This window comes from Ranitomeya imitator, chromosome 2, assembly GCF_032444005.1.
Source record: "Ranitomeya imitator isolate aRanImi1 chromosome 2, aRanImi1.pri, whole genome shotgun sequence".
In the NCBI taxonomy this organism is placed as follows: Eukaryota; Metazoa; Chordata; class Amphibia; order Anura; family Dendrobatidae; genus Ranitomeya; species Ranitomeya imitator.
Window position 1 is genome coordinate 323,099,985 of NC_091283.1, and position 17,650 is coordinate 323,117,634.

Consider the following 17,650-nt stretch of genomic DNA (forward strand, 5'->3'; position numbering starts at 1 on the left):
ATCTCATGCGTTTAATTATAAAGCATGAAGAAATAAAATTGAAGGTTATACAACAGGATATTGATGACATGAAATATACCTTGAATAATTACAAGGATGCTACTGAATATGATGAGTTTTTTTTTTAAAAAACGCATGAGCTGGTATCTACACTGGAGGATGAAATTATGCAAAGAAAAAAAACGCAAATTTCAGAGAGATCTGAATGATTATTCTTCCGATAAGGTTTATGATTGGAATATTACGGATGACAAATTCAGAACTCCGACATCTATTTTAAAATCCGGCAAGAAAAATGCCAGAAAAACACGTCAGCTTTAACTCTTCCAATTATGAGTCATCTGATAATTTCAGTGCACCTGTTTCTTCACTAAATGAAGCCAGTCACCCTACTAATTAATCACAGAGGTTTTCAAAAAATGTACAAGGAGCGGAGGCCGCAAACATAGAAAGACATTCTGGCATGACAACATGCCACCAGAAAACCTTCACAATGAATTCCTAATAATGTTTTGAATTTGTCTGCTAGAAGCTTATCATGTAAACAACTGAAGGTGTTATCATATGGTTTGAATTTTGCTTTGGATCAGGACTTTAATTTATTTTCTACTATTCTTGATGTGAATAAATTTATATATGATTTGACAGTAAAAAAACAACAACTTTATTTAAAGAAGATTTTTCTAGTTCAATTCAAACATCTGATGAAATTATTGATGAATTTCATGGGCTAGATTTTCAAGAACAATACTCAGTATTAACACTTCAAGAACTGAGTTATTATTATTATTTATTTATATAGCACCATTAATTCCATAGTGCTGTACATGAGAAAGGGGTTACATACAGGGTTATAGATATCGTTTACAGTAAACAAATTTACAATGACAGACTGGTACAGAGGGGAGAGGACCCTGTCCTTGCGGACTTACATTCTATGGGATAGTGGAGACTATCAGCTGTGTATCCACCAGACTTCTGGTGGTCCCAACCCCATTTATAAGGCAAGAAATCCCACTTATTAAATCTGACAGGGCACACTTGTGAAGTGAAAACCATTTCTGGTGACTACCTCTTGAAGCTCATCAAGAGAACGACAAGAGTGTGCAAAGCAGTCACCAAAGCAAAAGGCGGCCACCCCGAAGAACCCAGAATACAAGACACATTCCCAGCCGTTTCACACCTCTTCGCCAAGTATACAATTCCACATGTGTCAATTCATAGCCCCGACGCCCCCAGCATGAATCCACAACCCTCATAGTCATGAAAATACAGAAAAATCTTTAAATGAGTTGTGTCCAAACCTCTGGTCTGTACTGTATATAGGAGTATACAGGTGAATATGAGAGAGTATATAGGAGTATACAGGAGTGAACATGAGGGGGGAGTATATAGGAGTGTACAGGGGTGAATATGGGGGGAGTATATAAGAGTATGCAGGGGTAACTATGGGGGCTATATAGGAGTATACAGAGGTGAATATGGGAGAGTATATAGGAGTATACAGGGGTGAATATGGGGGAGTATATGGGTGAGAGTTCACAAACAAACTACTCAGGTGATACAATTAGTCAGTCCACAAGCTTTAAACTCAGGAATCCATCATTTTATCCGATTCAATCTCGATCTGACTGCATGGACAGATTCCAGGAGGTAATAGAACGTGAATTAAAACTGCTTAAAAATAATACAAGAGGGAATAACAATAAAAGTAATTTGTCTAAAAAACATCAAGATTTTATTACAGAATTAACGAAGCTGACGAAGCTAACAATCAAAATGTCTGATAAAGGTGGTGTGATAGCTATCATGAACTCTGAGGATTATAAAAATGCAATGGAGACAATGTTAATGGACAACTCGATATATAAAAAATTGCAATATAATTCTTCGGTGAAATACAAAGATGAAATTGATCGAATCACTGAAGATGGACTTAATTTGTGAGTTGTCACAAAAACAGGCAGAATTTTTGCAAGTTGCTCATCCTATTTTGCCCATCCTGCATGGATTACCAAAAATACATAAACCAGGATCTTTTCCATCTATGAGACCCAATGTTTCTGGAATAGGGGCCGCAAATGAATATCTATGTGAATGGCTGGATTCATTGCTCCAGCCATTAGTTCAACGTACACCGGGACATGTCAAGGATTTCAGAGACATTCTCAATGCTCTATCAAGCAGAAACTGGTCAGCAACTTATACCTGGTTAAGTGTAGATGTTATATCGCTATGTACATGTATACCACATGATTTAGCATTAAAACCATTGAATTTTCACTTGACCAGATATAGCAATTATTCCCAAGATTTAATTAATTATATTTTACAGGTTACATTTTTTTGTTAACTCACAATTTTTTTTCCTTTGATCAATGTTTTTATTTACAATGCACTGGGGTAGCCATGGGTGCCAAATTCTCACCTTTGTTGGTAAACTTGGTCATGGCTTTTTGGGAATATCAATTTTTGTTTTCTGATTCTAATACTTTTTTTCTGCCATTGTCTGGTATGGCAGATACATTGATGACACTCTCATTATATGGGGTGCCGATGTATCTGCCATACCAGATTTTATTCATTACATTAATTCCAATGATCTGAATTCAAGGTTCACCCATGTTTCTGAGAAAAGATCAAATTTCATTTCTTGATTTGAAGCTATGTGGTGCTCATAATTGCAAGATTTCCAAACAAACTTACTCTAAACCTATGAGTGGCAATACAATTCTCCATGCCAAAAGTAGTCATCCCAAACATACCATCAGGTCCATACCTGTTGGTGAGTTCACTAGAAGCAAGCGTAATTGTAACAATTTGCAAAATTTAAACACAGAACTAAAGCAGTCCTGCAAAAATTAAAAAAGGGGATTATCCACATTGGATGTTAAATAGAGCTTTAAATAGAGTGGCAACTAAATATCATGAAGATTTAATAATTTCTTCTCATAATTCTAATTCAACTAAGAATTCTGTGTGCATCTGTGTAACCTGTCAGCATGTGTCCAGGGCAGCCCCGATGCGCGTTTGGCGTGGGCTACTTCAGGAGGCTGCCTTCTGAACGTGCATCAGGGCTGCCTTGGACACAGACTGACAGGTGACTTGGGTAAGCAGGACTTTGTTTGAGTGTCGCTTTTTTCCCTAGGGTAGTGATATTTGGCTAATGGGTTTATTTAGAGTGATGTATACTCTCCCACATTAAGCCATATTAAGCCCTCTACTTTTTCAGATAATTGGTATAATGTTTGCACCTTATTTGCACTATGCACTTTTTTGCTATTGCATTGAAGTTTATTAAGGTGGAGATTTATGACCTCTGTTTGCTTGCCCAGCCTGCTTTTTCTCAGTGCCACTGTTTTTCTGTCCTTCACACAGAAGCTCTCTATGTGCCTTGTCATTGATAAGTTGTTTTTATCATGATTTTTTATTTTTTGTGAGTTTCTTGTAATATCATGTTTTCAATAAACTTTCTTATTTTTCTGAAATAATTATTTTTGGACAGTTACTCTGTGTGTTTGTGCAGGAATTATCTAGTTTGGAGTGTCCTTGATCATGTTGATCTAGTGCCTTGAAAAGGTATGTAATCGGACCTGTTTAATTAGTATGTTTCAGTGGTTTTTGTTCTCAGATACTCACTGTGCTGTTTGGTGATATGGTGTGTATCATATTCAACATAGACCAGAGGAAGCGAAGGAAAGAGTTGTCTCAGGACGGAGATTAGAAAGAAAATTATAGACAAACATGTTAAAGGTAAAAGTTATAAGACCATCTCCAAGCACCTTGATGTTCCTGTGACTACAGTTGCACATATTATTCAGAAATGTAAGATCCATGGGACTGTAGCCAACCTCCCTGGACATGGCCGCAGGAGGAAACTGATGGCAAATCAAAGAGACGGATAATATTAATGGTAACAAAAGAGCCCAGAAAAACTTCTAAACAGATGGTATAGAAGGGTTAATGTTTTGCCTTTAATTGCTAGAATGTGTTTAGTGTCTAGTCATGATGCAGTAGTCTGGGAGGCTTCTCTTCAATGATTTTATACCTATCATATATGTTCTCAATAGTCAGCCACAGCATGTTCCGAGTACTTGGGAAATAAAGGTCAGCATGACCCGGGGTAACGGGGAGGGCTACAAGAATTGCATTGAGAGTTATATTTTTTGAAAATGGTATAAAATACTGCCTCTTGCTGCATTACATCAGATAAAGTGATTTTACTCACAATCTGTGTGTGATTTCCTTTTTCTCCAAGCGTGCTTGCCAATGAAGGGCGTAACCTCCTGATTTGGAATCACTGGTGATCTGGCATATCTGACATTGGGTAAGAACGCAAACCGTTACAACAGTCTTTATAACGATATTGCACTCATTCATTGACAGACTGCAGCATGGCCAATAGTTAAAAGCTGCTATTGATCTTTGGAGCAGGTAAGTTTTCCCTGAGTGGTACATATTGGGCCATGTGGAAATGGAGTTCAGTCTAGGACAATTTGTCTGCACTGCTAATTAACAGCTGTTACAATATCAAACTAGGGCAGTCCCTTAGGAGAAAAAATACAAGAATTATACGGTATTTTCACATACTATCTAATCCTGACACTGGAGTAGCTTATAAACTTACAAAGTATATAGTTTGAGGTCTGGAATCTGCCAATATGTGGCTACTTTTCTGACTGTTTCGGTTAACATGATACATGATTTTAGTTTTTTATGTCTAGTCTTGCTTGATTATATATCAATATTAAATAGTCTCCTGATGAGTCGCCTTTGGTGAGGACGATGAAACCCATAGAAATGAGAGGCTTGGAGAGTGAGTGTGTATACGTCACCTCACCCTATATACTGAACAGTGGGGTACATGTTTTTTCTATTAGTCACCTACTGACTAACGTTCAGGGGGTAAATTATGGGTATAGTTTTGCATTTTGAATTAGTAAAGTTCAGTTTTATCCTTTTTTTCCCAGCAAATATGAGGAATGACAAGAGACAACCCATTTCAGAAGACTCAATTTTGGTTAAAACTATTCCAACATTATCAACATAAAAAAGGCTTCTCCCATATGTGATGTCTCTGATGTTAATTAACAGTTGATTTCCAAGTAAAATATTTCCCACATTAAGAAAATGAAAAAGGCTTCTCCCCTGTGTGACTGCTCTGATGTCTAACAAGAAGCGTATTCTGGTTAAAACATTTCCCACATTCTGAACAGGAAAAAGGCTTCTTCCCTGTGTGAGTTCTCTGGTGTGTAACAAGATTCCCTTTGTGGGTAAAACATTTCCCACATTCTGAACATGAAAAAGGCTTCTCTCCTGTGTGGGTTCTTTGGTGTCTAACAAGATGCTGTTTGAGGGTAAAACATCTCTCGCACTCTGAACAGGAAAAAGGCTTCTCCCCTGTGTGAGTTCTCTGATGAGTAACAAGCAATGATTTACGTGCAAAACATTTCCCACATTCTGAACAGGAAAAAGGCTTCTCCCCTGTGTGAGTTCTTTGGTGTCCAACAAGAAGTGCTTTCTGGTTAAAACATTTCCCACATTCTGAACAGGAAAAAGGCTTCTCCCCTGTGTGAATTCTTTGGTGTGTAACAAAATGTGATTTGTGGTTAAAATATTTCCCACATTCTGGACATGAAAATGACTTCTCCCCTGTGTGAGTTCTATGGTGATTAACCAAACCTGATTTCTGGCTAAAACATTTCCCACATTCAGAACAGCAAAAAGGCTTCTCCCCTGTGTGGGTTCTTTGGTGTCTAACAAGAAGCCCTTTCCATTTAAAACATTTCCCACATTCTGAACATGAAAAAGGCTTCTCCCCTGTGTGAGCTCTCTGATGATTAACCAAATCTGATTTCTCACTAAAACATTTCCCACATTCAGAACAGCAAAAAGGCTTCTCCCCTGTGTGGGTTCTTTGGTGTCTAACAAGATGCACTTTCCATTTAAAACATTTCCCACATTCTGAACATGAAAAAGGCTTCTCCCCTGTGTGGGTTCTTTGGTGTCTAACAAGAAGCGCTTTCCATTTAAAACATTTCCCACATTCTGAACATGAAAAAGGCTTCTCCCCTGTGTGAGATCTTTGGTGTCTAACAAAATGTGATTTCTTGTTAAAACATTTCCCACATTCTGAACATGAAAATGGCTTCTTCCTTGTGTGAGTTCTTTGGTGTCTAACAAAATTTGATTTCTTGTTAAAACATTTCCCACATTCTGAACATGAAAATGACTTCTTTGCTTTAGGAGCAGTTTGTTTTTTAATGCCTCTTTTGTGACTTAGATTTTCCTTAGTAGTTAGCAATGAATCAGAAGATGGGACCTGTTTCATAGGATCAGATGACAGATCTTTGCTGTGAATGGATGATGATATATCTGGAGTAATGGCATTCACTTCAGTTGTATCTTGTAGGATCTCAAGATCATCAGATTTAAAAATTGAAGATGTCAGCTGTCCCTCTGATCTCCTGGTACAGTCATCTGCTAAGATAAAAAACAAATATTTTTTAATAAAATATCCTTGAGTTTTATATTTTTGAACATTTCTTCTTAAACTGTCCATAAAAATAGCAAGCTATGTAAAAAGTGTAATTAAAGCTATGTAACAATTTTTTTTTCCAGGGTAGAAAGTGTGTTTTCCTAACCCGTTATGCCTAAAACAAATAGAAAATAGTTGTTGTTCCACCAAAACTTTGCTTCTGTGATCAGGACAATGAAATTTTGAAACTTGTCTGTTTTAGGTAAAAACCTCGATTCTTATTCAATACTGAGTAGTCTTCTAGAATATTCTTGAACTGCTAGAATTGTGCAGAAGTTTCTACAATTTTCCAGAATTATCTAGAAGTGTCTAGAATCTTTCTAGAACATTTTCGGACTGTTCAATAGTAGTAATACAAGTATAAAAGCACAGGTGACTCGAACCAACATTTCGGTTTATGTTATTGCTGAGTAAGAGAATAAAGAATCGTAGTTAAAGAGCAAATATTATTTTTAGATGGCATCAAGAGGTTATTTGCGCTCAGCAGATGCATTTTGCTACGTGCGTTGACAATTTATAAAAACAAGAGTGAGAAAGTATTCCATGAAAGCAGTTGTAAGATGCGCGAGGCCTACAAGGCATATTTCGGCATGCCTGTCGGGGATCAAGACAAGTCCTGGGCACCTCATTTCATATGCGAATATTGCAAGAAAACTCTTGAAAGTAAGGTGAACAATTGCTGCTCATTTAGATGGCAGTGCTTTATTTTGTAGAATTTCAATAATTTAGGTCTAGTACAGTTCAAGGAGTTGCAATTGACCAAATGTTCACATATGTCAATGCACTATAGTAAAATATGTATTAAGTAATGTGTAAAATGTCATGCTTTTGAATTTATATAATTAATTATATCTACTAGGTTACAGGTTGGCACAGGGGAGAAAAGAGCCATGAAGTTTGCTATCCAGCGAATTTGGCGGCAAATGACCAACCACTCAAGCAACTGCTACTTCTGCATGGTGGATCCTGCCAAACGTCGCACAGGCAAGAATGCGCCTCAAATCATTTATTCAGACATTTCTTCTTCCATTGACCCAGTACCACACTGCCCCGAGATACCTGTTACAACTCCCTCTTAGAGGGATCAGCCATCTTCAGGAAAAAGCAGCAAGTCGAACAGCGATGAAGATATTGTAGATCAAGATTACTTTTTCACCGATGCAGTTGAGGAGAGAAGGCCATACTTTCCTAACCAGAGAGATGTTAACGATCTAATCAGAGACCTTCGTCTTACCAAGTCCAATGCTGAGCTTTTGATATCCAGGCTCAAGCAGTGGAACTTGTTGGATGAAAATGTGCAAGCCACAGATCAGAGAAAGCGTCACCAAACATTTTCCAACTTCTTCTGTCGAGAAGATGGGTTGTGCTTCTGCAACAATGTGGCTGGTCTTTTTGAGGCTATAGGTATCTCCTGTAACCCGAGTAAATGGCGCCTATTCATAGCCAGTTCATCTCGGAGCCTCAAAGCCATGCTGCTTCACAACGGAAACAACTACCTGTCTCTCCCTATGGCTCACTCTGTGTATCTCAAAGAGGACTACACCAGTGTCAAAATGTTAGGCTGGTTTCACATTTGCGTTTAAAAACGCAGCGTTTTAAACGCAAACGCATGTGGTGCAAAAAATGCATGTAAATGCATTAAAACGCTGCATTTTTTAGACGCATGTGTTTTTGCATGTTTTAATACAAATGCGGCATTTTGACGCGTTTACATGCGTTTTTTTCTGCGTTTGCGTTTTTGAAACGCATGATGAAAAGTGTGTGACAGCTGCCAATCATCAAAATCAAAAAGAAAACCCACTATAAACAGAAATAGCTAGGGTTAGGGTTTGGATCCCTAGTAACCCTTGGGATCCTAACCCTAACCCTAAGGGATCCTAACCCTAACCCTATCCCTAACCCTAAGGGATCCTAACCCTAAGGGATCCTAACCCTATCCCTAACCCTAAGGGTTCCTAACCCTAATCCTATCCCTAACCCTAAGGGATCCTAACCCTAACCCTAAGGGATCCTAACCCTAACCCTATCCCTAACCCTAAGGGATCCTAACCCTAAGGGATCCTAACCCTATCCCTAAGGGATCCTAACCCTAATCCTATCCCTAAGGGATCCTAACCCTAAGGGATCCTAACCCTAACCGTTAGGGTTAGGATCCCTTATGGTTAGGGTTAAGGTTTGGGGTTGGCTTATCAGTGTGTATTATTGTGTTTGTCTATTAAAAAGCATGCGTTTAAAAACGCATGCAAACGCATGTGCTTAAAAACGCATGCGTTCAATAGACAGCAATAGGTTTTTTTGTGGCAAAAAAACGCCGCTAGAAATTACTACATGTTGCATTTCTGCAACACAACGCATGCATAGAAAAGACGCATGCGGCGGCAAAACGCGGCAAAATTCATGCAAAAAACGCATGCGTTTTTAATGTTAAGTATAGGGAAAAAAAGCATGCATTTTTTTGCGCTAAAACGCAGCGGCAAAAAACGCAAATGTGAAACCAGCCTTACTGAGTGCCTTGAAATATGATGACTATGGATGGGAGGTCATTGGAGACTTCAAAATGGTGTCATTCCTGATGGGCCTTCAAGGCGGTTTCACAAAATTTCCTTTGCCTCTGAGAGAGTGGTGACACTGAGGTGCACTATCACAGACAGGACTGGCCACAGCGGACCAAGTTCTCTGTGGGGAAGAGCAACATCAAGTGGGAGCCGCTGATAGAACCTCTGAAGGTGCTGATGACACCACTGTACATCAAGTTAGGCCTCATCAAGCAATTTGTCGTGGCTCTTGACAAGGAGTCAGCAGCTTTCAAGTACTTCCACGATCTCTTTCCAAAGCTGTCGGAGGAAAAGGTTAAAGCTGGTATCTTCATCGGACCACAGATCAAGAAAATCATAGAATGTGACGAGTTCGCCAAGCTGCTGAACAGGATGGAGAAAATGGCTTTGAACAGTTTGTTGCAGTTGTTCATGGCTTCCTGGGTAATCACAAGGCTGAAAACTATGTGCAGTTGGTTCAGACTCTCATAAAGAATTACACCATAATAAGATGCAAAATGTCTCCCAAAGTCCATATACTTGACACTCATATTGACAAGTTCAAGGAGAACCTGAGAACTCAGAGGATCAAGGCCAGCGCTTTCATCAAGATATATTGGACTCAAAATCAAAAGTTTGTGCTGAATGTAGTCGTTTTTCCATAGTCTTTAAACATAAGCAGTTGAAATATTACACTTGGAAGCTGACAAGCGATATGGGTGAGCAGGACTTTGAGTGTCGCTTTTATCCCTAGGGTAGTGATTAGTGATGAGCGAATATACTCGTTGCTCGGGTATTCCCGAGCACACTCGGATGGTCTCCGAGTAAATTGTGACTGCTCGGAGATTTAGTTTTTGTTGCCGTAGCTGCATGATTTGCGGTTACTAGACAGCTTAATTACATGAGGGGATTCCCTATCAACCATGCAACCCCCACATGTACTCAGGCTGGCTATAAGCTGTAAATCATGCAGTTGAGGCAAGGAAAACTAAATCACCGAGTAGTCACAAATATTTGGAGACCACTCGAACGTGCTTGGGAAAACCCGAGCAAAGAGTATATTCGCTCATCTCTAGTAGTGATATTTGGCTAATGGGTTTATTTAGAGTGATGTACACTCTCCCACATTAAGCACTCTACTTTTTCGGATAATTGGTATAATGTTTGTACTTTATTTGCACTATGCACTTTTTTGCTATTGCATTGAAGTTTATTGAGCTGAAGATTTATGACCTCTGTTTTCTTGCCCAGCCTGCTTTTTCTCAGTGACATTGTTTTTGTGTCCTTCACACAGAAGATCTCTAATGTGCCTTGTCATTGATAAGCTGTTTTGTCAGGTTTTTTGTGATTTTTGTGTAATATGTTTTCAATGAAAATTGTTATTTTTATGAAATAAATATTTATGGAAAGTCAGTATCTGTAGCCCTATATACAGGCGCACTCACTGAATCCAAGATTGTAGACACTCGTGATGCTAATTAGTGGTCACCCCGTGATTTAACATGTCCCTTTTGTCACATTATTTTCAGGGGTACTATCATTGCTGTCCAGGCCTATTTCATGAGTTTTATTTTTTGAAAAATTCTGTGGAAGCATGGCTGACTTTTATTTGTCCATTTTCATAGATCTTTTATTTCTTATTACTTTTGTCAGATTCAAGTTATTTCTGTGACCATTGTAGGTCTTTCTGCCATTAAACGAGAGGTACTAACAATTTTGACCACATATGTATAGATTATAACCCTCATTGAATTAATTTATAACGTGATATCACTTTATGGGGATTTTGACTACTCTGGTTTTCTATCATTTAGTCATATTAGGGCTTCTGCATATGGTGTGTCCAATCTCATCTTGGATCTGTTCCTGCTGTCCAGCTGGAGTAATCTGCTCCCTACTTCAGCCAATTGGAAAGTACCACACCCTACTAAAGCTCAAAGCACATGGTCGGAATCTGCCAGAAACAGCGTTGTTCTCCTCTGGTTCAGTCCTCTGTGCTCAGCTTGAGGCTTGTGTATTTGTTTACTGTTGTGATTGTGGCCCGTTTACTGACTACTCTAGTGCCTTCTGATTCTGTATTCTGTCCTTCCGGTTCTGACCCTGCTACCTGACTATTCTTCAGGCCATCTATTTCCACAGAATAGCAGGTAACACCATGGTCCAAGCCTAGGGGTCCTAGTGTAAGTCCAGATCCATGTAATGGTGTTAAAGATCGATGAGCAAGGCAATCCTTGGGATAAGGAAAGCAGAGAAGATAGTACCACGCATGTTAATGGTGGAGATCTTTTGAGCAGCTTTTAGTTGACCACGAACAGTGCCTCCAATACATTGTGTCTGCAAACTATTCCAGCTAGATCTGCATTCAAACAGCTAAATGGCGCTCCTTCCCTTCTGAACACTGCCATGTGCCCAGAGAGTAGTGTACAATTGAATGTAGGGTATTGTGAGAAGTTGAAAAATAATTTGTAAGATCCATTTGTTTTCTATTATCCTTTGTGAATAATTCCAAAGTTATCACCACATAAAGTGACACACGTCAGATTGTAAAACTGGGGCCTGATTAGGAACACAAAACTGGCCGCGGGAAGATGTTAAATCAGAGTATTTCGGACACTACTGCAATCAAAAACTGTGACTATAGACAATAACATCTACTGAAATGCTCAAACTGAACAGTCTCCATCTGTAATAAATGAGTAGCTAGTGGTGAAACCTCTCTGGGGTAATTAGATATGGAGCTCGGTGACTTCACAATCTAAACTATCGGAAGGTCCAATATTTTCTGTCAGATGAGTTTCAAGAAGAAATATTACACATTTAAAGAAAACTGTATATAATAGTGCAGAGTGGAGATGTCTTAAAGGGAACCTGTCAGCAGGATTGTGCACAGTAGCCTACAGACACTGTCAGGTCGGTGCCGTTATACTGATTACAATGATACCTGGTGATGAAATCCGTCTTGTGGTTGTTGTTTAATCTGTGTTTGTATGTTTCAGTTAATGAGATTCTCCTGCTCTGGGGCGGGACTGTGGGCGGGGTTTTATGTGGTAACATAGTAACATAGCTATTAAGGTTGAAGGAAGACTAAGTCCATCTAGTTCAACCCATGGTGCGCTGATTACTTATGCATCTGTATTGGATTATAACAGGTCATGAGGTCGATGGCGGCGCCTGCGTAGTAGAATCTATAAGTAAGCGATAGATGCTACTGGAAAGGCCCTGCTGGTGTCATTTTGCTGGATGTATTTTTTTTTTCTAAGCCACTCAGCCACAAAATTATAGGCATTATCAACAATAATATCAACACTATTATACGCATTATGTAAAAATGGGGGGCAGGTCAGTGAGGGATCAGCGACCTGTCATAAGCCAATGCAGATGAATATGTAAGCAGAGCACCACATAAAGCCCTGCCCACAGCCCCGCCCACCACATAACGCCCCGCCCACAGCCCCGCCCCAGAGCACAAAAATCTCATTAACTGAAAACTACAAATACAGATTAAAAAACAGTAAACCAGAGTTGCATTCATTTATGGTGTACCATTGGAGCTACTATGAATCCTGACCAGAAGATTACACAAAATAATATTGCTCCCCATTTCAGGAGAGATTGTGCAGTAATCTGAATTTCTTAGGATCAAAAACAATGTAATTTATGAGGTGGAGTGAATCCATGAAACCAGGGCCGGAGCCAACACATCTCCTGCAGGCGGGAATAAATGTATATTACAGCCATCAGCCACGCACAGCTCAGAGATAAATTATGGCACAGGTGTGATGTGTTTATGTAGATTATCACAATCCTCCTTGGAGTTAGTTTAATACAAATTGAAAAGTCAGGATAAAGGGAAACTCTGTTATTGTACAGAAATTCACAATAACTCACTGCACATTTAATGATGTCGATCATAAAAGTGAAGTTTGGCCAGAAAGACTGGACCTGGTCTTGTCGGGACCATATGAGCACATTCAGTAGCACAGAAGGGGGAAAAGGGAGATTCATCCAATAAGATCTCAGGGTTCTAGGAAGCCAACAGCATCATTACCCTCCGCTTTCTCTTAGGCTGCTTTCACACTTCCGTCGGTACAGGGCTGTCGCTAAGGCTTCTTTCACATTTCCGTCGCTAAGCGTCTGTGCGACGTACTGACGGATGTTGTGAAAATTCGGCACAATGTGGGCAGCGGATGCAGTTTTTCAATGCATCCGCTGCTCATTCTAAAGTCCTGGGGAGGAGGGGGCGGAGTTCCGTCTGCGCATGCGCGGTAGGAAATTCAGGACCCGACGTACGAAAAAACGTTCCCTTGAACGTTTTTTCGCTACGACGGTCCGCCATATACCGACGCATACAGTGCACGACGTATGGAACGTGTGTCCATACGTTGGGATGCATCGGTAATACAAGTCTATGTGCAAAAAACGCATCCTGCGGGCAACTTTGCAGGATGCGTTTTTTGCACAGAACGACCCATTTGGACGGAAGCCAAACGATGGAAATGTGAAAGAAGCCCTACAGGCCCATCATAATATTTTTCTGCAAGTGATTTTCTATCTTGTCAGCACATTCTACGTACGCTGTCATTTGGCTTTGCAATTTACAGATCTGGGCAGATAACAGAGTCTCCTAAACCCAGGGGATACGTGGATCTACCAGGTTGTAAGTTCTATAGAAAATGGCTTTCAATGACCAAAGTCATTTGAAAAGTTTTGGGTGGAGGAGAAGGTTGTGGTCAGGAGGCAAAATGGTGATCATGGTAATACGCCGGACTACATCACCGATAAAGCAGCCACAGCCGGTGACTGAGAAGAATCTGTGACTTTTCTGCATTTAGTGGTTACTACTCACTTGGGTAGTCATATGTGGGAATCTCCTCTTTACACCACTCATCACCCCTCACATATGTCTCTGTAGTATTAATATGGGTCAGATCTTCACCCTGAAACAAATATAAAAGTCACCGACAGATGGAGAAGTCACATCTATGATCACATCTATGATCAGCTCTGATCCTGCCATCTCCACTGTTCTCATTACACAAGTATAAAACATATAATACTGGTGGATAAAACAAGACTGAGCACACAACCGCATCCAAGACTTCTCCCGTGCTTGCCACATACTCTGGAACTCTCTACCCCAACACATCAGACTCTCGCCTACCATAGAAACCTTCAAAAAGAACCTGAAGACCCACCTCTTCCGACAAGCCTACAGTGCAGTGATCCTGAAGTTATTGAACCGCCGCGCAACCTGCCCTACCCTCTCCTAGTGTTTCATCACCCATCCCCTGCAGACTGTGAGCCCTCGCGGGCAGGGTCCTCCCTCCTTATGTACCCGTGTGCCTGTTATCTGCTCATGTTTAATGTATTTGTCTATATTTGCCTCGTATTCACATGTAAAGCGCCATGGAATAAATGGCGCTATAAAAATGTATAATAATAATAATAATAAAAGACCTTCACCTGCGTCTACACATCATAGGCGAGATCTCCTGACACCTTCTCTCCACCTACCTGATGATCCTGAGGAGCATTGGGATCTTCTTGCTTGCAGTCTTGTGGAAGAAGAGGACGGGGACATCTCTCTGGTTTTGTCCTCTTACTGGATAGATCTGGAGGAAACACATACTGGGAGTGAATTCATTCTTTACATATAGATAATTACAGTCTGTATGTATTTAGTCATAATAATAATAATATTTAGTCCTGTCTATTACCTGGAGATGTGAGGGGCTGGGGAATCTCCATTATGATGTTCTTGTACAGATCTCTGTGTCCTTCTAAATACTCCCACTCCTCCATGGAGAAATAGACAGCGACATCCTGACACCTTATAGGAACCTGACACATACAATGATACCGTCATCCCCCTGGTCCCTTCATAGCGTTACTGTATAATGTCCCAGCATTCCCAGCAGGGTCACCTCTCCTGTCAGCAGCTTAATCATCTTGTAGGTGAGTTCTAGGATCTTCTGGTCATTGATGTCCTCATGGATCAGGGGGTAAGGTGGAGGCCCCGTGATTGGGCTCAGGAGTCTTCCCCATTCTTCAGACACAGGTTCCTGACATCGCTCACTAGAGGTCTTCTTCACCACTGTGTAATCCTGCTTATGGAGAGACACATTAATAAAACTCACTACAGACATTTCCAGAGTCCTCACCTCTTCAGTTCTGTCCATCTGTTATTCCCATAGATAAGAATGATGTAATGTGACGTCATCAGAATCTCTCACCTCTCCAGTAAGCCGGAAGAGGATCTCTAGGGTGAGGTGTAATATCCTCTCCACCATCTTGTCTCTGTCCATATCCATCCTTGATGGGTAAATCAGGAAAATTCACTTAAATAGAAGATCTTCACTGAGAGGATGCAACATTGTAGAGACCTGAATGAGAAGAAGATGACGATTTAACATCATAAAAATCCTGTGTAATAATACAATTACTGGCGATAATAAGGGAAACATATGAGGAGATTTATTATTTCACAGTATTTAGTATTCTTCTTTACATCTACTAATAAAACCTATATATTTAGGCCACAGACAACATGCAGTTTCTTCCTCGGAGTCGGCAGCTGAATATGTCTCTCATAGACTCATCTTCCATAACGCTAATTCTCGTCTCATTTACCGACACTGGAATCGGCATTAGCAATACTGCAGGAGATATTCATTACAGGCGACATGAGAAATAACTACTTCATGATGAGGACGACATCTTCATCTTCTACTATGGCTCTAGAAACATATTTGGCCAGAGTCCATCACTGACTCCATCACCACTGGCCGTCTACAGTACAGACCAAAAGTTTGGACACACCTTCTCATTCAAAGATTTTTCTGTATTTTCATGACTAAGAAAATTGTACATTCACACCGAAGGCATCAAAACTATGAATTAACACATGTGGAATTATATACTTAACAAAAAAGTGTGAAACAACTGAAATAGGTGGTTCTTCAAAGTAGCCACCTTTTGCTTTGATTACTGATTTGCACACTCTTGGCATTCTCTTAATGAGCTTCAAGAGGTAGTCACCGGCAATGGTTTTCACTTCACAGGTGTGCCCTGTCAGGTTTAATAAGTTTGATTTCTTGCTTTATAAATGGGGTTGGGACCATCAGTTGTGTTGTGCAGAAGTCTGGTGGATGCACAGCTGATAGTCCTACTGAATAAACTGTTAGAATTTGTATTATGGAAAAAAAAAAACAGCTAAGAAAAGAAAAACGAGTGGCCATCATTACTTTAAGAAATAAAGGTCAGTCAGTCGAAAAACTGGGAAAACTTTGAAAGTGTCTCCAAGTGCCAAAACCATCAAGCGCTACAAAGAAACTGGCTCACATGAGGACCACCCCAGGAAAGGAAGACCAAGAGTCACCTCTGCTTTTGAGGAGAAGTGTATCCGAGTCACCAGCCTCAGAAATCGCAGGTTAACAGCAGCTCAGATTAGAGACCAGGTCAATGCCACACAGAATTCTAGCAGCAGACTTATCTCTACAACAACTGTTAAGAGGAGACTTTGTGCAGCAGGCCTTCATGGTAAAATAGCTGCTAGGAAACCACTGCTAAGGACAGGCAACAAGCAGAAGAGACTTGTTTGGGCTAAAGAACACAAGGAATGGACATTAGACCAGTGGAAATCTGTGCTTTGGTCTGATGAGTCCAAATTTGAGATCTTTGGTTCCAACCACCGTGTCTTTGTGCGATGCAGAAAAGGTGAACGGATAGACTCTACATGCCTGGTTCGCACCGTGAAGCATGGAGGAGGAGGTGTGATGGTGCTTTGCTGGTGACACTGTTGGGGATTTATTCAAAATTGAAGGCATATTGAACCAGCATGGCTACCGCAGCATCTTGCAGCGGCATGCTATTTCATCCGCTTTGCGTTTAGTTGGACCATCATTTATTTTTCAACAGCACAATGACCCCAAACACACATCTCCAGGCTGTGTAAGGGCTATTTGACCGAGAAGGAGAGTGATGGGGTGCTACACCAGATGACCTGGCCTCCACAGTCTCCAGACCTGAACCCAATCGAGATTGTTTGGGGTGAGCTGGACCGCAGAGTGAAGGCAAAAGTGCCAACAAGTGCTAAGCATCTCTGGGAACTCCTTCAAGACTGTTGGAAGATCATTCCCAGTGACTACCTCCTGAAGCTCATCAAGAGAATGCCAAGAGTGTGCAAAGCAGTCATCAAAGCAAAAGGTGGCTACTTTGAAGAACCTAGAATATAAGACATATTTTCAGTTGTTTCACACTTTTTTGTTAAGTGTTAATTCATGTTATGATGCCTTCAGTGTGAATGTACAATTTTCTTAGTCATGAAAATACAAAAAAATTTTGAATGAGAAGGTGTGTCCAAACTTTTGGTCTGTACTGTATAGAAAAAAGCAAACTCTATATATAGACTGGTAGTCACATAGATAATACCACCATAAAAGGTCTCTAACAAAGCATAAGTGGAATAAATAAAACGTAACTTTTATTGAAACTAAAGCCACACAAAAGAAAACTAAACCAAACACCCAAGTGAAATAAAAACTGAGGCAAAGTCTCAATCATATGGTATGGTGACCAC

The 17,650-nt window shown here is 40.2% G+C and overlaps 1 protein-coding gene across 2 annotated transcripts; it reads right to left on the reverse strand.

Moving 5' to 3' along the window:
• Nucleotides 1-802: 802 nt before the first annotated feature.
• Nucleotides 803-15,447, reverse strand: LOC138663501 (oocyte zinc finger protein XlCOF22-like). Of its 2 annotated transcripts, none has more exons than XM_069749737.1 (6): nucleotides 15,306-15,447; nucleotides 14,997-15,176; nucleotides 14,790-14,913; nucleotides 14,587-14,684; nucleotides 13,919-14,009; nucleotides 803-6,480 (listed from the first exon to the last, which is right to left on the reverse strand). In XM_069749737.1, the coding sequence occupies exons 1-6, from the start codon at nucleotides 15,381-15,383 to the stop codon at nucleotides 5,123-5,125; spliced, it is 1,929 nt and encodes a 642-aa protein (XP_069605838.1). In that variant the 5' UTR covers nucleotides 15,384-15,447; the 3' UTR covers nucleotides 803-5,122. The 2 variants fall into 2 exon arrangements, with proteins under 2 accessions (XP_069605838.1, XP_069605837.1); XM_069749736.1 differs by having other exon boundaries at nucleotides 803-6,483.
• Nucleotides 15,448-17,650: the final 2,203 nt, after the last annotated feature.